This window comes from Lycium barbarum, chromosome 5 (assembly GCF_019175385.1).
Source record: "Lycium barbarum isolate Lr01 chromosome 5, ASM1917538v2, whole genome shotgun sequence".
In the NCBI taxonomy this organism is placed as follows: Eukaryota; Viridiplantae; Streptophyta; class Magnoliopsida; order Solanales; family Solanaceae; genus Lycium; species Lycium barbarum.
The window spans coordinates 15995692-16019245 of record NC_083341.1 but is presented as its reverse complement, the minus strand read 5'-3'; the positions used below and the strand labels follow the sequence as shown (position 1 = coordinate 16019245).

The window sequence follows — 23554 nt, the reverse complement described above, 5'->3', positions numbered from 1 at the left end:
GATTTATCCAGATTTTTTTTTTTGATACTTGGTTGTGAATATCAGAACTGATTGGCTAAATCATGGGTTTCTTTACCAAAGCCTAATGAGTGCACAGAAAGGACCATTACAGCAGGAAACGTTCAATCAATATCCATATGGACGTCGTCATCAAGTTTGTGAGATATTGTTGTCAAATAAAAGGAGCAATAAAGTACCTATTTATTGTTTAGGACCAAAATCTTAAGACTCTTATCTTGTTTCATAATGTTCATGTGATAGCTTTAGGTAGGGTTTTTGGCAAGAACATGTGATTGTTGCATGCCAATGTATGAGTAGGAAGCTGTCATTGGCTTCCATATTTTGGTTAGAGTGTCAGCATTTTGGCTGTCTCAATCATTCTGACCAAAGAGGTCTCAAGATCGAGCTCAAGAATGGAAAATTCTTTTGGTATGGATTGCTTCCCTTTTTAATGGGCTTTACGTGACGCAATCTAATTAGTGGGCCAAAAACAAGTACCAAACATCTGGTGGGAGATTCTCACCCCCCCAAAAAAAGAAAGAAGCATAAGGACCACATTAAAGCAACTTCACTTTGAAAATTCTCAACTATTCATGAACGTTTCTAGTTCGATTGTCTACAAGAGTGTTATCCAAAATATCCATCTCATAAAAATGTTATGGAACAAATTTGAAAAGAGAACAAAATACTTCATATAAACTCCGTGAAGCAATAATTAGCAATGGCAAGGTGTTATATGCCAGAAGAGTCAGAGAATTTGGATGTACAATTATAGTGAGCATGAAGAACGTTGGAATTTGGAACCAATAGACAATGCTTAACATTTAATACATGTACATGATTCTTTGTTTAAATGCTTCCATTTAAAATAATGTAGCTTCATAGAATAAACCTTGTGTATCTTCACTAATCCAATGCCAAATATAATCAGCATATTAAGTACCGTTGCGGTGACTTCCTCTTATTGCCATTTTTTCCGGAAGTATCCGCTCATAGCAGTATAGCACCATGACCATTTTCGATTATAGCACGCTGTGTCAATGACTCTATATGAAAGACAATTAACTTTGCAATATTTAGCATCATATCTTTCAAAATCAAGTTGTGTACTGTTTGATTTTTAATCCCTACTACATTGTCTTCACTATATTTATTATGTTTTGTACGTTTCAGATATAGCACATTTTTTTTAAACTAATTGCATAAGTATGAGTTGGATCCCCTACAGAATTTTATAATATTTTCCACACGTTTATACTATCTCAGTATCTCTATACGATTCGATGGAATTGAATTATTCTGACATACTCAAAACCTATTCCCCACGGACCCCCCTTGAAGTAGAAGGATAAGCATTGTATAAAGTGCATTTATTATGTATTCATATGAGAATGGGTTAATACAAAATAAATTATAAATGTGGTCCAAAGCATCCAAGAAATATATGTGTGAGCAAGCGAATGGTTAAGATGATGAAGACTTGAAACCGCATTAAGGTAGGGTTTGAAGATGGTATACTTAGCCGCATCTGATGTTTAAGATGATGAAGACTTGAAACCGCATTAAGGTAGGGTTTGAAGATGGCATACTTAGCCGCATCTGATGTTTACATTAATTAGAGATTAAAGTACGGCCTTACTTGAATAGGATCTGTTCTGTAGGCTCGTACCATTGTATCCTTGACTTCTAAAGAGACAAGAAACTACAAGAAACTAAGTCTGGTTGATGAACTTGTGGCCATGAGACTAGAGCGTGATTAACAGCTTCCATCGTCCCTAGTGGCTAAGGAGAGCTTTAGAGGATCATTCTGAGCCTGGTCCATCAAGCTTGAGATGGGTTTGTGGCTGTCTGACAAACTTCTAAAAAAAACTGAAGCAAAAAAAAAGGACTAAAGTGAAAATATATACGAATTAATCATAGTTAAGTGATAAATATGTATATAAAAGATATACATCTTACATTTGTCGATTTAGTATAAACAACAAGTGCACATAAAATTTATCACGATAATGAATATCTCTGCAATAATGATTGATGTTGACATGACTCAATGGTATTAAACTCACTCATTCCACCTATGTTTACACCAAATTGTTGGATTCAAGATATTTATGATAATACATATATTGATCACTTAAACGTAATCAAGTGATAATTAAGTATTTTACTTTAATTTTTAACTGCTAAGTTTAGATTGTTTGATTTGTTATAAAGGCCCGATGCGAGTATTTACCATGTTAAAACATTTATTTACCCCCAATCTTACATCGAACCAATGACCACCTATGATAACCACCTCTCAGCTAGGATATTAGTTTTTTCTCTTTAAATTAAACTAAAGTCAAATTTTCACTAGTTGCTTAAATGAGAAAAAAAAAATTCTTAACAATGTGTGGATACAAATTTAATATTGTAATTCAAACCTCTTATTATTTTATAAATATACTGAAATCCAAGTTTTCTACAAACAGGCACAGCCTTTGATATATATTTCGTTTTAGGTTTTGTCGTTCAACTTCCAATTCCTTTCTATGATGTAGTAGCATAATGGAGACAAAATTAATATTGTATTATTCTATTTATTTATTTTAGGAACCCATCACAAAATATAACATAATTGGAATTTACCTTAAAATCTATGACACCCATACTAAAGTTTCCTCACTAGGTTTTGACAATTGTTTCCCTGGACATTTTAGGGTCCCCTAGAGTTGAACTAAGGAAAAAAATGGAGCAAAAGATAAAGAGAATTGTTCATTGAACCTAGATAAAGATGTGAAGGCATGGTGAAATTAAAAAATATTTTCTTGTCCTTGTATAATGCTACGAAACTCTTAGACAATACCACAAACATTCTGTGAACTTGTCTAAAAAAATTATACTATATTATAATGTAGCAGTATATATTCTCAGGATCAAAATTAATTAATTGTTGATAGCACATGACTAACTTCCAAGATTTATGGTTAAAATAATTCTCGCAACTGTTTTTTTTTTTTTTTTTTTTTGCATATAAGTTACTTAATTTAATGATATGCAGCCAAAATCAGCATAGAGTTAGTTGGGACTTATTAGGAAATTAAAATCCTTTGACTTCTTATGCCCGTTCAATGCATCAATTTCTCTTCATCACATATCCTCCAAAAATTTCTTAATATATCAAATTCCTTGTTCAACATATACCTTTAGTCAATCTGCCACTTAAAGCTGATGAACTAATTTCTTCTCTGTTGGGTTTATGGGAGGGTAACCTAGAATATATGCACAATTAATTAAACAAATGATCAAAACAAAATCAATTTCATAAGGAGCACAATTGAGCAATTAATATTTCTTTAACTCTATCCTATCCGCATTTCCTTGTGTTTTGAAGAGAAAAAAAGTCTTTTTATTTGCCGTCAATTGTCTCTCGTCTGTATTATCTGAATCGGTCATTCCACCTATAGGAGCTTTTGGATAGTAACCGTAACCAACCACCAACAGTTATATTGACTTGTTGGTACAATGAGAGCTTCAAGCCAAATTTTTGATAGCGCACCCTCCACACAATTAGTATAACTCGTTCCATTAGCAACTTATCCTAACATACCTCATTATAATTAATGGTGGATTCGAACGAGTGCGATAAAACTCAATGATTTAGAATTGAACATTATATGTACCTTTATAAAACAATAATTTTATAGTTAGTGTGTGTGTATATATATATATATGGATCATAGAAATGATGTTGTTTAAATTCTGGATCAGTCACAACTTGAGACTAGTTTACCGTTAGTTTTCAGTGCATAATTCTGATTAAGATTTGGGATCTAATATTCAAATCTGGAAACAATGGCATTATTTGATTGATGTCTGCTGTAAGGAAGGCATCAAATTGAATGGAAACAAATGAACCTGCTACGGGTTGTTGCATGCATTCATTTTCAAATTTATTTATTGCAACTGTTGATCTGTACACTGTGTTTCACGGATATCTGGGCCACTTCAACTAATCTCCTAGTAAATCCTTTGACAAAAAAATATTTCGTAGTACATCCAATTAAGTCATGATTTATCTTTTTTTTTTTTTTTTTTTTATCATCATCCGAGATATTCGATGCTTACTAATTCGATTAGTACGAGACACGAATTAGTACGGACTCGTGTCTCGTAGGGCCTATTAAGGTGGAAGGATCTCATACATCATATCACATCTTTTGGTGGATATGATCGATCACCTAGATTTTTTCTTCTTCTAAGAATTAATATACCACCTCCGTTTTATATCATGTGTATTTTAAGATTTTTACACATCCCTTGAAAAAAGACTTGAGATAAGGGTCAAAAATACACCCTAACTATTACTTTTTTTTTAGTTTCATACCTAAACTATCATAAGGTTGAGAAAACTACCTAAACTATCATTATCTAGTTTGTAAAACATACCTGAACTAAATGTGTGAACTCACTCTCCAAAAGGCAAGTGAAGCTGAAATTTTCTCAAATTTTTTTTTCACATGACATAAGTAATGCCATGATGGCACCTACATGGAAATTAAAAAATAATATTTTTTTATTAAAAAAACTATATATATATTTTTTAAAAACTGCATTATCTTTTTTTAAAAAAATCAGCATTTTTTTGTAAAAACAAATCTGGATTTTTATAAAAAAATCTGATTTTTTTTTTTTTAAAATATCAAAATATTTAGAAAATCAGAAAAAAATGATTTAAAAAAATTGGAAAAGTTGATTTTTTTTTTTTTTTTTAAATAACTTTTCCATTTTTTAAACTATTTTTTAATTTTCTATAATTTTTGATATTTTTTTTACAGAAATTATATTTTTCAGTTTGTTTTTTAAAACAAATAGTTTTTTTTAAAAAAATTTCATGTAGGTGTCATTGTGACACTATTTATCCATGTGGACAACAATTGGAAACATTTTTATATAAAATGGAGAGTGTAGATCACGTGACATTAAAAAATAATTTGAGGTGTGTTTTGCAAACTAGATAGTGATAGTTTAGGTAGTTTTCTCAACCTTCTGATAGTTTATGTATGAAACTCAAAAAACAGTGATAGTTGGGGTGTGTTTTTGACCCTTTATCTAAAATACTTAATAGCTTGAATTATAAGAGTATTTGGCTAAGCTACCCTTTTCTACCCCTTAAACATTTCACTTAAATAATACTCAATTAATTGAACCAATAAAGATGAAATTGGGAAAAAAATAATAATAAATGCTTTCTAGAACATCAAATATTTTAGGACAAATTAAATTTATCGGATAACAGCTAATATAAACTGAAGATAATAATAAAATTCACTCTCCGGGCTAAACAATTACACGAGTTTCCCTACACTGAAGTCAAGACATTATAAAAGAATCTAATGTGGAGAGTTTTCAAAGTCATTGCCACATTATTATTAGTGGAAGAAAACTCGTGATAACTTGTACCATATGACATTATACGCCACACATAGAAATGGTGAATTAATTATCCTCCACAAACACGTTATTTGCTTTTTGCAACTTTCATTTTATTACTCTTTCCGTTTTGATTAATGTGATTCTTACATCGGTTACAAGGGTGAAGAAGGTAAGAAAGTCTTTTGAAATTTATGGCGTAAAATAAATCATAGATATATCTGGAGTTTGATTATAAATTATCTCGTTAATATTAAAAATTTTAAATTATTTTTAAATATAAAAAGATATTATTATTGGGGACAAATTAAAACGAAAAAAGTACCACAATAATTGAAAAAGAAGAGATACCACTGGCCCATCTGAGAAACTTTAATCTTTTGTATTCCCATAATTCATAATTCTATACATCGTTACAAACGTAAGCAAACCGTATTCACATATTATGACATATCTACATAGATTTATCAATCATATGATCAAGTTCTGTATACGGTAAAAACCGGATATATGCAAGACCGGTGAGACCGGGGGCCGAGGGTATGACCAAATGAGCACGAGTATGATCAGTCTTTTCTTCAGACCGGGGGGATTGCACCGGATGTGGCTAATCCAAGAAAAGAGAAGTAAATCTGTTGATCCGGTGTCTCCGGATCAAACTCAGCATTGCCGTTAGTCCGATTTCTCCAAGTCAAGTTCCCATGGCCGTTAGTCCGGTTTCTTCATGTTCGAAATGAACGTGGCCGTTGGTCCGGTTAACCAGTTGCAGAACTGCCACGCGTCAAGACCGTTCTGTCATTTTGTACTGACAACCGTACGGGTGTCAGACCATACGACCCTACCTTATCCTTTTAGGGTTTTCTCTATTCTAAAAAGGCTTTGTTGTATGTAAGGCCCATGAGACAAAACTATAATAGAGGACATTTCCCTACTTTTAAGGGTTGATTTTTGAGATCTAGAACATTGTAATAGAAATTTACATTAAAGTTCTCTCTCTCTCTCTCTCTCGGATTTTAGTCCGGATCTACAGTGTTCTCTGGCTTTGTTTATCCACTCAATACAATATATTGCCATATATACATATACATATTTATTTTAGCTTAATCACCAATATTGGCATACACTTATTCAAGGCATTAACATATATATATATATATATATATATCTACACTCACACATTATAGCATATGAACTTATACATATTTCATATCAACCAAAAGTAGATTAAAATTTATCCACATATCCTATACCTCACTTACAAATTCAATTGTTACCTAAATTCGGGGTAAACAGTTTGGCGCCCACCGTGGGGCTAGGATAATAGTGGTTTTTTAATCTTGGCTTCTACCTTATACCCGTTTGATTACAGAATCTTCTAATTTCTATCAATAAACTGACAAATGGCGAGCAGCGGACAGTCTAGTCATGTTAACAACAATGAGATTGTGGCCTAAAATGAGAACAGTGGGTTACGGAACCTACCAGCTGATCCAATCGACCCAAACTCTGTTGATTCGAGAGAAGGCCTCAACCGGTAGAACACCGTGAACCAGGAGAATGCCACCCAACCGGCCACTGATCCCTTAAATACTTATAATTCAGTTACTTTATCCCGGGCACAAGGCCGAAAAGCACCGGATACCCCGGATGAGATTAACTTACGTTTAATTTTTAAAATGTTGCAGGAACAGGGAACCGCCATCGCCGAACAGGGAATCGCAATAACTCAGCTGTAAAGTAAAAATGATAAAGCAGCCCCGGAAAGGTCAAAAGGCGCCGCCGAACCGAGAACGGACGAAACATGGATAGTCAAGAGTAATGGATCGGGAGCCGGTTCATCCACCGAAGTTCTGAGAATGCTCGAAACCTTGGCAAAACGGGTAGACTCAACTGAGAAGAGGGTGGAAACATATAACTCTCGGGTGGATCAAATCCCGGGGGCTTCTCCGATTCTAAAAGGGCCGGATTCGAAGAGGTACATCCAAAGGCCTTTGCCTCCAAGTGTGACTCCGAAGTAGATCCCGAAAAGGTTTAAGATGCCAGAGGATCCAGAAATACAACGGAACAACGAACCCACATGAGCATGTGACTTCGTACACATGTGCCATAAAAGGCAACGATATCGAAGAGGATAAAATTGAGTCCGTTTTGCTGAAAACAATTGGGGAAACGCTATCGAAGGGGGCGCTGACCTGGTATGACCATCTGCCAGAGCACTCAATCACTTCCTTCGAAATGCTCGCAGATGCACTCATAAAGGCCCATGCTGAGGCTAAAAAGGTGCAGGCCCGGAAGGCGGACATCTTCCGCATAGCCCAAAGGGATGATGAATTATTACGAGAGTTCATGAACCGTTTCCAAAGGGAACGGATGGAGCTCCCTACGGTTCCGGAGGAATGGGCTGCACAGGCTTTTACCAAAGGGCTTAATCCTCGAAGCTCGACGACCTCATTCAAGCTGAAAGAAAACTTGTTGGAATATGAGGCTGTGACCTGGGCAGATGTTCATAACAGGTATGAATCAAAGATTCGGGTAGAGGATGACCAGATCGAGCTCCCTCCGGGACCCGTAAATATGAGCAAAAGCTTTGAAAGGTCGAGAAAAGCCAACGACCCGGAGGTCCTGTTATATCCCGTATTTTCGCGCATTCGGGAAAATTTGAAATAACTTTGATTTGTAAGGAATAAGGTTGTATGTTGATTTGAATTACTATATGTGTGTGTTGTCTATGGAAAATATTATTTTGGAAGTGTTGAAGAAGGCCGAGGGCGAAATTGGAATTTCGGAAATTTGTTTCGGGAATTATAAAAATGAGATTTTTAACGAATTGGGCTCAACAAATTAAAAAACAAAGTGAGGCCCAAAACCATAGGGGTGGCCGGCCATGATCCATAAGTTGGCCCAAATCCATGAACTAATTAGTCATGTGATGGTCATGTGTTCTATTAATATAAGAAGACTTAGTCTTCAAGAACATTCAAGAAATTAAACAAAAGAGAAAGAGAGAGCTAAAGACTAAGGGGGTTTCGGCCACAACAAGGAGAAAGAGAGAAAATTTTAGTCCTTCAATCTTCATCCCAAAAATCTTCCTCTTCTTGGATTCTTAACAAGTGTAAGACGCTCTACAACGTGGTGTAATTAGTTTGGCGAGAAGGCAACGTTTGTGGCAAGTGAAAGTTGGAAGAAGAGGTAAGAATTCTATGATTTTATTATGTTATGGAAGATTATATATGTGTTGTGACGTGTGGAAATGAATGAAAGCGTGAAATTGTGTGTTGTGAATATATATGGATGTAGCCGTGTAGGTGTGTGGGTAGGTGTAAGGCCGTGAGCCATGGTGTGGTCAAGGGGAGATGAATTAGATTTTGTTTAGCTCGCTAGTTGCGTCGTCGTGGCATTTATGACGTGAATGAATGTTTAACGAGTTGAATTGGCATTGAAAATGGTTGCGGGTTGTTATGGGAAATTATATGATTTTTATATAGTTTTTATATAACTGTGAAGGTAAGAATTTAAAATGTGAATTAACGTTGTTGTTATTGAATTGGAAAGAAGATGATGCGGTTTGGTAGTTTTGTCGCATTTGTAGGAGTTTCGGATGGAATATGGAAATTTGCGGGAATAATTGAATTCACGTATATTGCTTGGAATGTTATTGAAATACGTTTGAATAACCTTGAATTAGTAGATGAACATGATAATGTTGATATTAGTTTGACATTGCAAAGTTTGAATGGAAGTTGTCGCCTTATGTAGAAAGGAAGAACGTTGATGTTAGAATCTATTTCTTTGTGAATTTTGATGTTGTTGGTATCGCTGAGTTGTTGTTGTTGATATTATGATCGAGCTGAGTCTCGGGGAGGTTGAATTTATAGGGAAAATGCTGCCGGAATTTCGGTCGACAAATATGAATCTAAATTGAATTCTTAAAAGTTCACAACTCACATTTGGCACTTATGACCAATTGCAGATTTTGGACGAGACGGAGTTTGATTTTGCGCGCGCATAAGCCGCGAGAAAGGTATGTAAGGCTACCCTATCCCTTCTTTTGGCATGTCCTAGGCGTACTAGGTCGATACTTGAGCCTCGAGGGCAATTCTGTTCATAGAAATCCGAAATTGAATTTGAGCACTATTCATTCAATCTAATTGAACTATAAATCTCATGTTTTGGTTGGAAAGTAATCAAACGTCCGAAACTTTTGTAAATGTAATCAAATTGATTCGAAACTTCCTTGGATGACTCTATAGTCCTTAATATCTGAGGTTCATGTTCGCCACCTCGACTTGATCCGAGGTGGACCCACTATTCCCGAATCCTCCCCTATTGTTCTACTTGGCTTAATTCCGTGCGATTATTAAAGAAAACTCTTGGTTGTTGTCCCGATTACCAAACGATGGTTGTCTTACTATTCCATTGAGTTCTTAATCTATATTTTGATATGTACACGCGATCCTATAAATTATATTTGGTCTGATCCGTAAGATATCCGGGAGTAATTCGCTTCTAAAGTGCTAGCTAAAATGTTCTGAGTCTTCCTATGATTCTGAATTATATTGATAGAAGTATGCCTGACATGATCCACCTTACGACATGATTGAGTAACGAAATAAGTATAAAGAATTTGTGTCGGAAAGAATATTATGAGACATAATGTCTCCAACTTTCGTGAAGCATGTTGTAAAGAAGATTTTATAAATACGACACCACGTATGATGGTTTCACCGAGGCTTGATATGTTATGATACGTACATATGATTCCGAAAGTTATTTGATTTAATCTATATGAAGTTGGCGCGATATCTAAAGACCCATTGATATGTTCCTTAGTTGCTAATATAAAGAAGAAAATAAAATAAAATAAGTGATATAATTAATACCTTGATATGTAATGGTATGTGCGTATGAAGCTAAGTTGTACTTAATTTGATCTATACATCATCCGAAAGATATCTGATATGACTAACACTTTGGTTTTGCAAGAATTGATTTACGAAACATTTATGGAGCGTTCCGTACTTCGAACGCTCGTAACTTTCGTATACTAGTTCCGATTGACCCGAAGCTTGTTTCTGGACCTCCAGATGCCGATAATGTGTTTGCATATAAGTATGTGTGTATCTCGGGTCTTGATTGTGTGCATGTGGTTTCGCTCTACTTTGTTCGTGCAAGCTTTGATTTGGATTTCACTGAGCCCGGGCCAGGATATGTTCTCGTGCGTACTTCTCTGCATTATTCACCGCGTCCCTCTCACTTGCGGACCGGGGCACGTATATGTACATGGTATGATTACGGGGAGGTGGCCAGGATGGCATATGATGACTCCATTCACCGCGTTCCGAAAAAGAGGGCCGGGGCACGTTATATGCATGCATGATACATGACATTGACATACATGAAATATGATTCGCCGCGCCCCTCCCTAAGGGCCGGGGTACGTTACTTGCATACATGATACATGACATCGACATACATGAAATATTATTCACCGCGTCCCTTACCAAGGGCCGGGGTATTGTTACTTGCATATATGATACATGACATTGGCATATTTGATATATGATTCACCGCGTCCCTTACCAAGGGCCGGGGCACGATACATGAACAGATGTTAACATATATGATTCCATTTACCGCGCCCCTCACAAAGGGCCGGGGCATGTTATTTGATAAATACATATAAGAGATACGAACCCTGTCATGCACACCCTGAGTTTGGTAGGTGAGCTTTTGGTACACAGGATGATTCACGTATTTATTGTATTTCTTCTGGCCTCCGACAACGTCGTATAAATATATAGATGACTTGTGTGTGGAAGGTAAGCACTCTGGTATTTTGGATAGCATACTTGCTTTGGTACCGTTGTTCCGGTTATGTTTCTATTTTCTGTATTCCATGCTTTACATACTCAGTACATATTCCGTACTGACCCCCTTTCTTCGGGGGCTGCACTTTATGCCACGCAGGTACAGACGCTTACTGTGGAGGTCCGCCAGCCTAGGTACATAGTCTGCTTTTGGGAGTGCTCCTTTGTTCCGGAGCCCACCCTTTTGGTACAGATCCTTCAGTTGTACATATTGTTGTGTTTATGACTATTCTGGGGTACGGCGGGGCCCTGTCTCGCCATATGATTCTGTTGTCTGTATTAGAGGCCTGTAGATATGTTTGTGGGTTGGGGTCTTTCTGTACGGATGTGTGTATATGTTGTGTTTGGGCGATCCCATTCGCCGCGGCGGCCGGTCCGCATATGCTTACATGTTGCCTTGTTAGCCGGTGTGGCCTTTGTTGGTATTTTCTGTGTGCAGGGTTATTTTGGATAGTCTGTAAAACAAAGGAAACTCTGCCGAAATTTTTCTGGAAATCACCTAAATTTGGAATATAGCCTTGTCGGCTTCTGCTATATACTTGAATGAGTTTGAAAAAAAATTTAGAGATAGCATTTGATAAATGTGTTTGGGTGCCCAGATCGGGCACTAGTCACGGCCTACGGGGTTGGGTCGTGACAGGTCCGATCATCAAGGGACAGATACCGGCCATACTCTCATTTAGAAAAAACGGGTCTCAGGTCGGAGAAATCAAGGGTTGGCCCCAGTCAATTCTCTGGTTGGGGTAACAAACGGGCTGAGCGCCTATCGAATAGTCGAGGTCTATCATTTAGAAGCGATGCCGGGAGTTCGGCTAGCAACAAAGAATTACCAAGGATATCGGAGTACAACTTCAGCATCAATACCTCGGATCTCGTCCCCACCATTGGCCGTATCGGAGAAGCAAGATGGCCGAGACCTCTGAGATCAGACCCGAGTCAACGGGACCCGAGCGTGATGTGTGAGTATCATGGAACCCATGGGCACAGAACCGAGGACTGTCGCCAACTAAGGGAGGAGGTGGCTTGCTTATTGAAGAATGACCACCTTCGAGAATTCCTGAGTGAATGAGCTAAAAGCCACTGCAAGAAAAGGGAATCTCACAAACGGGCTGAACCGGTGGAACCTCAGCATATAATCAATATGATAATCGGGGGAACAGATGCTCCTCGAGGGCCGGTGATGAAACGAGCAAAGGTTTCCGTTATGCGTGAGAAGCGCATCCGGGATTACGTACCCGAGGGTTCCATCTCCTTCAGCAATGAGGATGCAGAGGGCATCATTCAATCGCACAATGATGCACTAGTAATTTCTATTCTTATTTTTAAATCACAAGTTAAACGTATTTTGATTGACCCAGGTAGCTCGGCCAACATCATCCGGTGGAGAGTGGTTGAGCAGCTAAGGATACTCGACCAGATTGTGCCGGTAGCCCGGGTACTCAGTGGGTTCAATATGGCAAGTGAAACCACGAAGGGGGAGATTTCTTTGCAGGTCAACATTGACGGCACCATTCAGCAGACGATTTTCTATGTTATCGAAGGAGATATGAAGTATATTGCTTTGCTTGGTAGACCGTGGATTCATAGAATGAGGGCAGTTCTATCGACACTACATCAGCTGCTGAAATTCCCGACCTCCGAGGGGATAAAAACCATCTGAGGTGAACAACCCGCTGCAAGAGAGATGTTTGCGGTCGAGGAAACGCCACTCTTTCCTAAAAAAAATCGGATCTGAAAGATGATGAATCAGTCGGAGGCAAGGACACCCAATAGCAACTAAAGGGTACGGGTTCGACAGCGGAGGAGAAGGGGTCGGATCCGGGAGATGAAGAGGATGATTTCGGTGTACCCAGATCGTTCGTCTTACCGGATGACTCGGATGCAACCATATCTACTGTGAAGGAGCTGGAGCAAATCATCTTGTTCGAATATCTATTGGATAGAAAGGTATACCTGGGCACGGGGTTAACCTCGGAGCTCAGGAACAAGTTGATTAAATTTCTTCAAGCTAATGCCGATTGTTTCGCATGGTCCCATATAGATATGACAGGTGTGCCTCTGGAAGTGACGACTCACAAGCTCAGCCTTGAAATGAGATTTCCCCCGGGGAAGCAGAAAAGGAGGCCCATGGCAGAGCCGAAACACGCCTTCGTAAAAGATGAGGTAATAAAGCTTTTAAAAATAGGCTATATCCGGGAGGTAATACCCGGACTGGCTAGCTAACGTAGTGGTGGTGCCGAAGAAAGGTAATAAATTTCGAATGTGCGTTGATTATAAGGATTTAAACAAAGCATTCTCGAAGGATTCATTTTCAATGCCTCACATCGATAGAATGATCGATGCGACGGTCGGGCATGAGAGTTTAAGTTTTCTCGATGCTTACTCCGGATACAACCAAATCCGGATGCACTCGGAGGATCAAGAGAAAACATCCTTTATTACCCGGTACGGGACTTACTGTTACAATGTCATGCCCTTCGAGTTAAAAAATGCCGGTGCAACTTACCAATGCCTAGTTAATGGGATGTTCGAAGAACAGATAGGGAAAACAATGAAAGTTTATATTGATGACATAGTAGTCAAGTCCCCGAAAACAAAGGACCATTTAAAACATTTGCAGGAAATCTTTGATGTACTCCGTAAATACAACATGAAGCTTAACCCGGAGAAATGTGCCTTCGGTGTCCGATCTAGCAAGTTCTTGGGTTTCATGGTGTCGAACCGGGGGGTTGAAATTAACCCAGACAAGATCAAAGCCATCGAGGATATTGAGGTGGTGAATAACTTCAAAGGAGTGCAGAGGCTCACCGGAAGGATAGCAGCGTTGAGCCGTTTCATTTCGAGGTATTCAGATAAAAGTCACAGTTTCTTCTCCTTATTAAGGAAGAAGAATGACTTCGTTTGGACACCGGAATGCCAAAGAGCCTTGCAGGAATTGAAAAGATACTTGTCCAACCCGCCTCTGCTGCACACACTGAAGGCAGACGAGCAGTTGTTTCTTTACCTTGCCATATCCGAGGTAGCGGTAAGTGGTGTTTTGTTCCGAGAAGAATCAGGTACGCAATTTGCTATATATTATGTGAGTAGGACTTTAGGGGATGCGGAGACCCGTTATCCCCACCTCGAAAAGTTGGCTTTGGCATTGGTAAGTGCTTCAAGAAAGCTCAAACCTTACTTTCAATGCCATCCGATATGCGTAGTGACTACTTATCCTCTAAAGAATGTCATGCATAAATCGAAATTGTCGGGTAGACTGACCAAATGGGCCGTAGAGATTAGCGGATATGATATCGAATATAAACCTAGGACAACCATTAGGTCTCAAACCTTGGCCGATTTTATGGCATATTTTACCCCCGCTATGATCCCCGAGGTTGAGAAAGAGCTTCTGCTAACCTCGGGAAAGGCTTCGGGTATTTAGTCTCTACACATGGACGGGGCCTCGAACCTAAAAGGTTCCGGACTAGGCATCGTCCTTAAAACCCCCGTCGGGTATGCCATTAGACAATCGATTAGAACTATTAAATTGACTAACAATGAAGCCGAGTATGAGGCTATGAATTAGCTCGGAGTATGGGGGTCGAAATAATCGAAGCAAAATGCGACTCTCTCTTGGTCGTTAACCAACTGAATGACGTCTTCGAGGTTAAGGATGAACGAATGCACAGGTATCTGGAGAAAACCCAAGTGATACTACACCGGTTTAATGAGTGGACCGTGCAGCATGTACTCAGGGAGCAGAACAACGAAGCCGACGCATTGGCCAATTTGGGCTCTTCAGTCGAAGGGGAGGAAATCAGCCCCGACACCATAGTGCAGTTGATGAATTCGGCGGTAGAAAACGGGCATGCTGAAATAAACACGATGGGTCTAACTTGGGATTGCGCAACAAATACATCGACTACTTGCAAGATGGAAAGCTCCCGAGTAGCCCAAAAGAATCACGGTCACTGAAGACAAAAGCAACACAGTTCTGTTTAATAGACAGTCAATTGTATCGAAGGTCTTTCTTCGGACCCCTAGCCAAGTGTTTGGGTCCCGGCGAAATCGATTATGTGATGAGAGAAGTCCACGAGGGTACCTGCGGTAATCACTCCGGTGTAGACGCTTTAGTTCGAAAAATTATCAGAGTCGGTTATTACTGGAACCGGATGGAGGAGGACTCGAAGAATTTTGTCCGAAAATGTGATAGGTGACAAAGGCATGCCCTGATGATCCATCAACACGGGGAGTTGCTACACTCGGTGATATCACCTTGGCCTTTCATGAAGTGGGAATGGACATTGTTGGTCCTTTGCCATGGGCACCAGGTAAGGCCCATTTTATTTTGTTTATGACTGACTATTTCTCTAAATGGGTTGAAGCGCAGGCTTTCGAAAAGATTAGAGAAAAGGAGGTTATTGACTTCATATGCGATCACATTATTTGTCGTTTCGGCATCCCGATCGAAATAACTTGTGATAACGGTCCTCAGTTCGTTGGCAGCAAGGTCAATAATTTCCTCGAAGGGTTGCAGATCAAGAAAATTGTATCAACTCCGTATCACCGAAGTGTAAATGGACAGACGGAATCCACGAACAAAACAATAATTTAAAATTTAAGGAAAATACTTGAAACATCGAAGCATCACTGGAGGGAAGTTCTACCGGAGGTATTATGGGCTTACAGAACCACATCAAAATCAAGCATGGGAGAAACGCTTTCTGATTGGTCTATGGGGCCGAAGCCCTCATCCCAGTAGAAGTTAGTGAACCAAGCCTCCGATTCAGATACGTCACCGGTGGGTCAAACGAGGAGGCCATGACATAAAACTCGACCTCGCGGATGAACTTCGCGAAAATGCGTTGGTCCGTATTGCAGCCCAGAAACAGAGAATGGAAAGGTACTACAACCGGAGGGCCAATTTTCGACATTTACAAGTTAGGGACTTGGTGCTTCAGAAAGTTACTTTGAACACCAAGAATCCCAATGACGGAAAGTTGGGTTCGAACTGGGAAGGGCCGTACAAGATAACAGGAATAACTGGCAAAGGGTCGTACTAGCTGGAATCCATGGACGGACAACGGTTGCACAATAAATGGAATGTGGCTCATTTGAAGAGATACTACTGCTAAGGTATGGACGCCTACCCTTATGATCATTTTTTGTTAATCTGTCTTCTTTTTTGCAGGAGGTCGAGTACCAGATGAAGTTAGGTCTGAAAACACGTGTTGCACTCTTTTACTTAGTACGGTTTTATCCCGAACTAGGTTTTCTGACAAGGTTTTAATGAGGCAACAAGTACAACGTGTTACTTGATGAAAGAGAGGCTAAGTATCCGGGAACTCGGGGCATACCCCTCGAGTGCGGACTTGATAGTTCTTACCCGATCATGTAGCTCGGATAAACACTAGGGGACTATCATACCCACATCGAGGCTTACCCCGAAAAATAGAAAATGAGCAGCTCAACAAAGCAGAATTTTTTAACACCCTCGAATGGGACCAAAATTTTTTAACACCCTCGAATGGGGACTGCCATATCAAAATGTGACAAGCCAGGGATTCAGGTGTCCGAACCTAATCTATGATAAGTAAGCGGTCGGAAAACATCGGCCCTAAAATGCCTAACGTGATTCGGAGACGTCTGAATTCACAAAGCATAAATAAGTCGCACGGGCAAATTATTCAATCAAATCCTCGGATAAAAATATACCGAACGGAGGAAAAAGCCAACACATAGGCACAGGCCAGAAAAAATGACTCCGAACCTTTGATTTGTTCTTTAACGGGATAAGCGATAAGGCAAAAGTCATAAAAAGCATTCGGATGAAAGAATAAAGAGACAATCAAAAGGAAAATGCACATTGGGAAAATGCATAAACCCCCCCCCCCCCCCTCTCAACGTATACTCGAATTAATTATGACGCACCCAACCTTTGCGGGTGACCTATTACCCCCCCCCCCCCCCGGGCTTATTTTTTCTGTTTTTTTGTACCATTTTCGACTGACGTGGCAAAAAAAATAAATTATGGCGAGTGAAAGCAGTAAAAATATTTTTTATATTTTAATAAAAATTAAGTTTTAAAAATTTATTTATATTTTATCCTCTCACCCACCCCCACCCTCCATTTCTTCCACATTTCAATTGTTAAATGCACTTTATTTTTCTCTTTCTTCTTCTTTCTCCTTTTGCTCTTTCTTCTTCTTTCTCCTCAACCACCGCCGCCGCCACACTGCCGCCGCTGCCACACTGCAGCAGCAGCAGCAGCAGCAACAACACCAGTATGAAAATGGGTCTGACCCATTAAAACATAATGTCATTTCGGTGGAGGAGATATTTTGGTGTTTGATTTGCCTTCAAATGAATGTGTGTGTTAATGGAGGAAGAAAATGGGTTGAATGTGTGTGTGTTAATGGAGGAAGAAAATGGGTTGAAGAAAATGGGTTGAATGTTTCTTGAAAATAAGCTCTTTATGATTGATGATTAAATTGAATGTGTGTGTTAATGGAGGAAGAAAATGGTTTGAATGTGTGTGTATTAATGGAGGAAGAAAATGAGTTGAAGAAAATGGGTTGAATGTGTGTTGTTAATGGAGGAAGAAAATGAGTTGAATGTGTGTGTGTGTGTGTGTGTGTTAATGGAGGAAGAAAATGGGTTGAATGTGTGTGTGCTAATGGAGGAAGAAAATGGGTTGATGGAATTTTTGAAATGAAGAAGAAGAAGAAGAGTTTAGTGATGAAGAAGACTAAATTAGTGGTTTAATGGTTAATTAGAGGTTAATTAGTGTAAATATAATTAATAAAAGAAAAATCAAATGAAAAAACAAAGTGGCAGTGACGTGGCACCAATGTGGCGGAGAGTATGCAACACTCTCCACTGTGCAACTGGGCTTCATTTTTTTTGCCACGTCAGTCAAAAAATGGTACAAAAATACAGAAAAAATAAGGCCAGGGGGTAATAGGTCGCCTGCAAAGGTTAGGTGCGTCATAATTAATCCGAGTATACGTTGGGGGGGGGGGGTTTATGTATTTTCCCATGCACATTCCATATACGAAGGGTTTTACATCCGAACTTTCCATAAAGTCAAAAAGCAAAAACAAGCCAAAAAGGCAAAAACAAAATAAAGGCTAGTGCAGATCTTGATCTACCCGGTACGACTGGAGCCGGAGTTCTCGGAAACTGTTCGCTCGGAGTCCTCAGACTCAGGGTCGAGGTATTTCTTAGCCTCCTTCTCGATTGTTCTGGCTTCGAGTATCAGAGCCGGGAGGTCCCCTAATCCTTGTTGAGCTTGTTCAAGGGTAACCCTCCGAGACTTCCACCGTTCATATTCAACCGCAATCGTGGTACGAGCCTCGGCAGCCTCCATGTCCTTAAGAGACTCTTCTAAGTCGGCCTCAGCTTTGGCCAATTTAGCCGCTAATTCTGATCTCTTTCCGTCGAGAATTCCTTGAAATTGAGTAGCCGACTCAAGCTCGGCCTTAAGAATGTCATTGGCCTCGGCTGCCTCCTCGAATTTACTTTTGAGCTCATCACAAATCCGGGCCCTATCCTCGGCTTTCTGCTCAACTAACCTCAACTTCTCTTTGTCCTTAGCGTTCTTGGATTCAAGCACCCGATGCCTCTCTGCCATCTTCACAGCATCGACCTTGACCGAATTAAGCTCACTTCGAAGTTGAGAGATAGTGGCCTCGAGTTCACCAAGCCTCGAAGAAAAACGAGCATTGTCTTGGCTAAGGCCGGCCTTATCCGCTTCCAGGAGCTGGTTCTTTTCAACCATTCCGGCCAACTCGGCCTCAAACGAAGGTTTTCGGCCCTCGCTGCTTCGAGCTCGGTTTGAAGTTTGGACAGGGCAGCGGCCCGGTTCAACTGATCTTTTGTTTCTCGCAAAATTTGCTGGAACTTCTCCGTTTCAAAACCTTAGGCATCCAGCTGGCCCTTTAAGTCGTCGACCTCTTGCTGAGCGCGGATAAAGGCCTCATTGACGAGCACAACACTCTGCAGAAGAAACAAATAAAGTTAAAGCTAGAGCTGAGGTTCACATTGAACTATAGAAAGATTGGATGATAAGCTTACCCGGTTGCCCGCGTGCATGCCCTCGTTAATGAGGCACCGCCAGGGGACTCCAGCCATCTTTCTATTATCCGAGTCCGAAACGAGAGGCCTCAGATAGCTTACTACTCCCACCGGACGGGATAAAAAGTTGCAATCCTCAGAGACGGTGACCTTGGCCGATCTTGTCCTTCTCGGTTCCACGTTAGGGGTCGGAAAGACACTTACTAGACTATCCCTTGCACCAGTTTCGGTGGCCCGGCTAGCCGCCCTCGTGGCCCGAGAGATAGGGAGATGTCCGAAACTAACAGCTTCTCGGTTGCTGGAGGGGTATTCGAGAACATGTCATCGAGGTTGTCAGACCTCGGCGCAGTAGGAGAAGTTGGAGCAGCCCCAGCGATCTCGGTAGAAGCAGGTGCCTCGGATGTTGCAGCTGGGTCACCACCGGGCAGTGGGCTGGTATCCATTGGAGCCTCGGTATCAGCGGCCGACTCTACTCTTTGTTCGGATTCAGCAGTCGAAGCTAGCTCGGATATTCTAGGCCTTTGCAGGGGAGTCTCTTCAGATGAAGCGTCACCTGAAATGTCAACGAATTCAATTGACCTTAGAGGAGTTGGATAAAGAACTTCTTCCCCACCTGTGTACAAAGTCGGAGCGGAAGGTCCTTCCTCAGCTGTAGGGAAGGGCGGAATGTTGGCTTCCTCCTCCAGAACAGAGGCAACGGAGGGGCCTACACTGACCCTTCGAATAAGGAAGTTGGGCTCTGATTCATCCCTCAGAGTCCGAACAACGTTCCTTACCCTTTTCTTTGGTTTCTGCCCTTTGTCCGAGGGCTTTCTCCGCCTCTTACCGGCAGTAAGAATGAGCCAAGATGTCCCTACTGAGTCGACTTCAGGAACCGGTGCAGCAGGCTCGGCTGTTGGTTCCGGTCTTGGCTCCACCGTGCCCCTGGGTAAACTTGAATACCGAAGGGTTATAAAAAGAAAAGGAAAAAAGAAAAAATACAATATATACCAAATCAAGAAGAGAATTATCGTGATTTTGGGCAACCCATTGGCCACGTGACAGGTCCCCCCATGTCCGTCGATCGTGAGTGCGTTGGCCGATAATTGCTCCAACCCATTCGGTCATGTTCCGGACGACCGGAGGTATCCACGCCACAGCTGATACAAAAGAAAAAAAAAGGAGAAATCACGTGAGTGCAAGGGAGTAAGTGTTGACAAAGCATGGAGGAAGATTGATTATTGAAGGGAGAACTAAGAAACTTACGCCTATCGTTCCACCTCTCCGGAAAAGGCATGTACTCAATCGGAATAATGTCCGCGGTCTTTACCCGTACATAGCGTTCTAACCACTCTCGATCTCTGTCTTCGTCCATTTTGGAAACAATCGGCTTCCGACCTCGCTTGGCGAGCTTTATCATGTCCCCTCGGAATAGCCTCGGGGAATATAACCGGATGAAATGCGCCATCGTGAATTCCCTGTTGACGTTGTTGGCCAATAACCGAAGGCAGGCCACAATCCTCTAGATAATCAGACCAATTTGGGCAAGGGTCACATTGTACGTCCGGCACATCTCCAAAATAACCGGGTGAATTACAGGGTCGAGCTTGAGCGTAAATGGATAGGTGTAAACATACAAGAAGCCTTCTCTATAATCGGTGATAGATTCATCGGGCCCGAGGGCGAACACTTGCACCAGACGGTTATCCCATCCGCAGTCGGCCCGGACCTGGTCAAGTTTATCTTCGGTAATAGACGAAGGGTATCGCCTTACATCGCAACCTCTATCCGCGATCGGAGAGGGTTTCTCGACTTCAAATTCTTTGTTGTAGGTGGGTTTGGACGGCACTATGTCCAAAGCGGTAGGTTCAATGAAGGTTTTTCCCTTGGGTTGTTGGGTTGGCTCGGCTCCCTGAGAAGAAACCGAGGGAACGTCCTGGGAGGTAGTTTCGGTGTTGGCAGACATTTGGAAGATGTGAAAAGGAAGATTTGTGAATTTGAAGTAGGAAACGAAAAAAGAAATATAAGAAAGATTAAAAAGGCAGTTGAAGAATTCAAAATGACGAGTGAAAGAGGAAACAAATGAGCAACTTTCGATCAAAGAATAGCAAATGGAGAAGTTGGCAAAATTGGCTTTCTTACGATCAAAACAAGCAAGAAATTAAGAGATGAAAATGATCAAAACAAGCAATAAAATGAGAGATGAAAACGATCAGGAGTAAATGAAGAAGTAAAGAAGTGAAAGTAGAAAAGTGAAAGGGTTAAGGGCCTTATATAGGTGTGGGAACTGTTGCGGTTACAGAGGGCAGCCAATCGGGTGGCGCCACGTGTCCCACAATTAATGAGACGTGATATGAGGCGACGTGCGTTATGGCGATTCCCAAGGTCGGCCATTCGGGACGAGACACGTGGACGATGTCAGAGGGACGTGACATAACTGTTCCCGCCAAAATTAAAAGATAAGAACGAGCTTATGAAACCACCGGTTTTGTGACTTATCCACTTCCCATTACTCCGGTAAAACTACGATTCGGAAAGTGTGGGGACTATCTGTATACGGTAAAAACCGGATATATGCAAGACCGGTGAGATCAGGGGCCGAGGGTATGACCAAATGAGCACGAGTATGATTGGTCTTTTCTTCAGACCGGGGGGATTGCACCGGATGTGGCTAATCCGAGAAAAGAGTAGTAAATCTGTTGATCCGGTGTCTCCGGATCAAACTCAGCGTTGTCGTTAGTCCGGTTTCTCCAGGTCAAGTTCTCATGGCCTTTAGTCCGGTTTTTTCATGTCCGAAATGAACGTGGCCGTTGGTCCGGTTAACCAGTTGCAGAACTGCCACGCGTCAAGACCGTTCTATCATTTTGTACTGACAACCGTACGGGTGTAAGACCGTACGACCCTACCTTATCCTTTTAGGGTTTTCTCTATTCTAAAAAGGCTTTGTATTGTATGTAAGGCCCATGAGGCAAAACTATAAATAGAGGGCATTTCCCTACTTTTAAGGGTTGGTTTTTGAGATCTAGAACATTGTAATAGAAATTTACATTAAAGCTCTCTTTCTCTCTCGGATTTTAGTCCGGATCTACAGTGTTCTCTGGCTTTTTTTATCCACTCAATACAATATATTGCCATATATACGTATACATATTTATTTTAGCTTAATCACCAATATTGACATACACTTATTCAAGACATTAACATATATATATCTACACTCACACATTATAGCATATGAACACATACATATTTCATATCAACCAAAAGTAGATTAAAATTTATCCACATATCCTATACCTCACTTACAAATTCAATTGTTACCTAAATTCGGGGTAAACAAGTTTGTTACGACTGAAATTTTGAAGTTTGTGAGCGAATTACTCATCGTTGTTCATCATTTGATTAGGGCGGATCATCGCCTCTTATCCGAGCGCACAGGCTAGTGTCCAGAGCTTGCGCGCGCAGATAGCGAAGCACGCTAGAGGCATGCGTACGGTTTTTATGATCCAGAAGACGATGTTTCACGAGTGTATTAAATTGCTCGATCTTTGGCCGCCCCCAATTAAAAGTAAACAAAGAAACTTTAGCTAGCAGATAAATTAAACAAACAAAAACATCACCTATGATGTCGATAGCCAGGAAGGATTTTTTTTTTTTCAAATATAGTTGTTGGGTATGCAAACAAAGTTGGCTTGAACCAAAATGATAATGTTACATCATGTTAAAAATATTTTTGGGTTAATTTAGCCCAAATAGCTACAAGAAGTGAATTATGTTCGATAAAGATGCCTATATTAAAGTAACTCAAGTACCCATCAAGATCAAGTTGATGTAGTAATACTTAGCTGGAAAATTTTGAGAACATTTTATTGGGAGGGGTCCTTTTTTACTGCTACTTCTTCAGATATGACCATTCGGGGATAGCATGGGACATGATTTCTATGGCTCATGTTTCTTTTTAGTATTTTGGTTATTTTTAAAATTTTGAACAATTAGTTACATCAAAATTTATATTGAACTCATAAGCGAGCTAGTCTACATAGCTTGAGGAATGACATAAACACTGCTAAATATAACTGATCTCAAAATTATCTTAAAGCAACAAATTTTAATTTTAATTATGTAGAAATAAATCGATAATGCCATGTTGAAATATATTGGTATTTAGGAGCAGCCCCAAAACGAAAATCGTGGAGACGAAACAAACTTACCAATCAAGCACATCGTGAGGCTAATTATAG

General features: G+C 40.3%; 1 protein-coding gene and 1 pseudogene across 1 annotated transcript; one reads left to right on the top strand and one right to left on the bottom strand.

Moving 5' to 3' along the window:
• Positions 1–1629: 1629 nt before the first annotated feature.
• On the top strand, positions 1630–1858 carry LOC132643129 (small nucleolar RNA U3; annotated as a pseudogene).
• A 16547-nt stretch (positions 1859–18405) lies between these two features.
• Positions 18406–19038, bottom strand: LOC132639243 (uncharacterized). The gene has a single exon (XM_060355708.1). The coding sequence runs from the start codon at positions 19036–19038 to the stop codon at positions 18406–18408; it is 633 nt and encodes a 210-aa protein (XP_060211691.1).
• Positions 19039–23554: the final 4516 nt, after the last annotated feature.

Bases quoted from the DNA above. Each gene is read 5' to 3' on its own strand.
- LOC132639243 (XM_060355708.1), bottom strand. From the start codon at position 19,038: ATGGTTGAAAAGAACCAGCTCCTGGAAGCGGATAAGGCCGGCCTTAGC.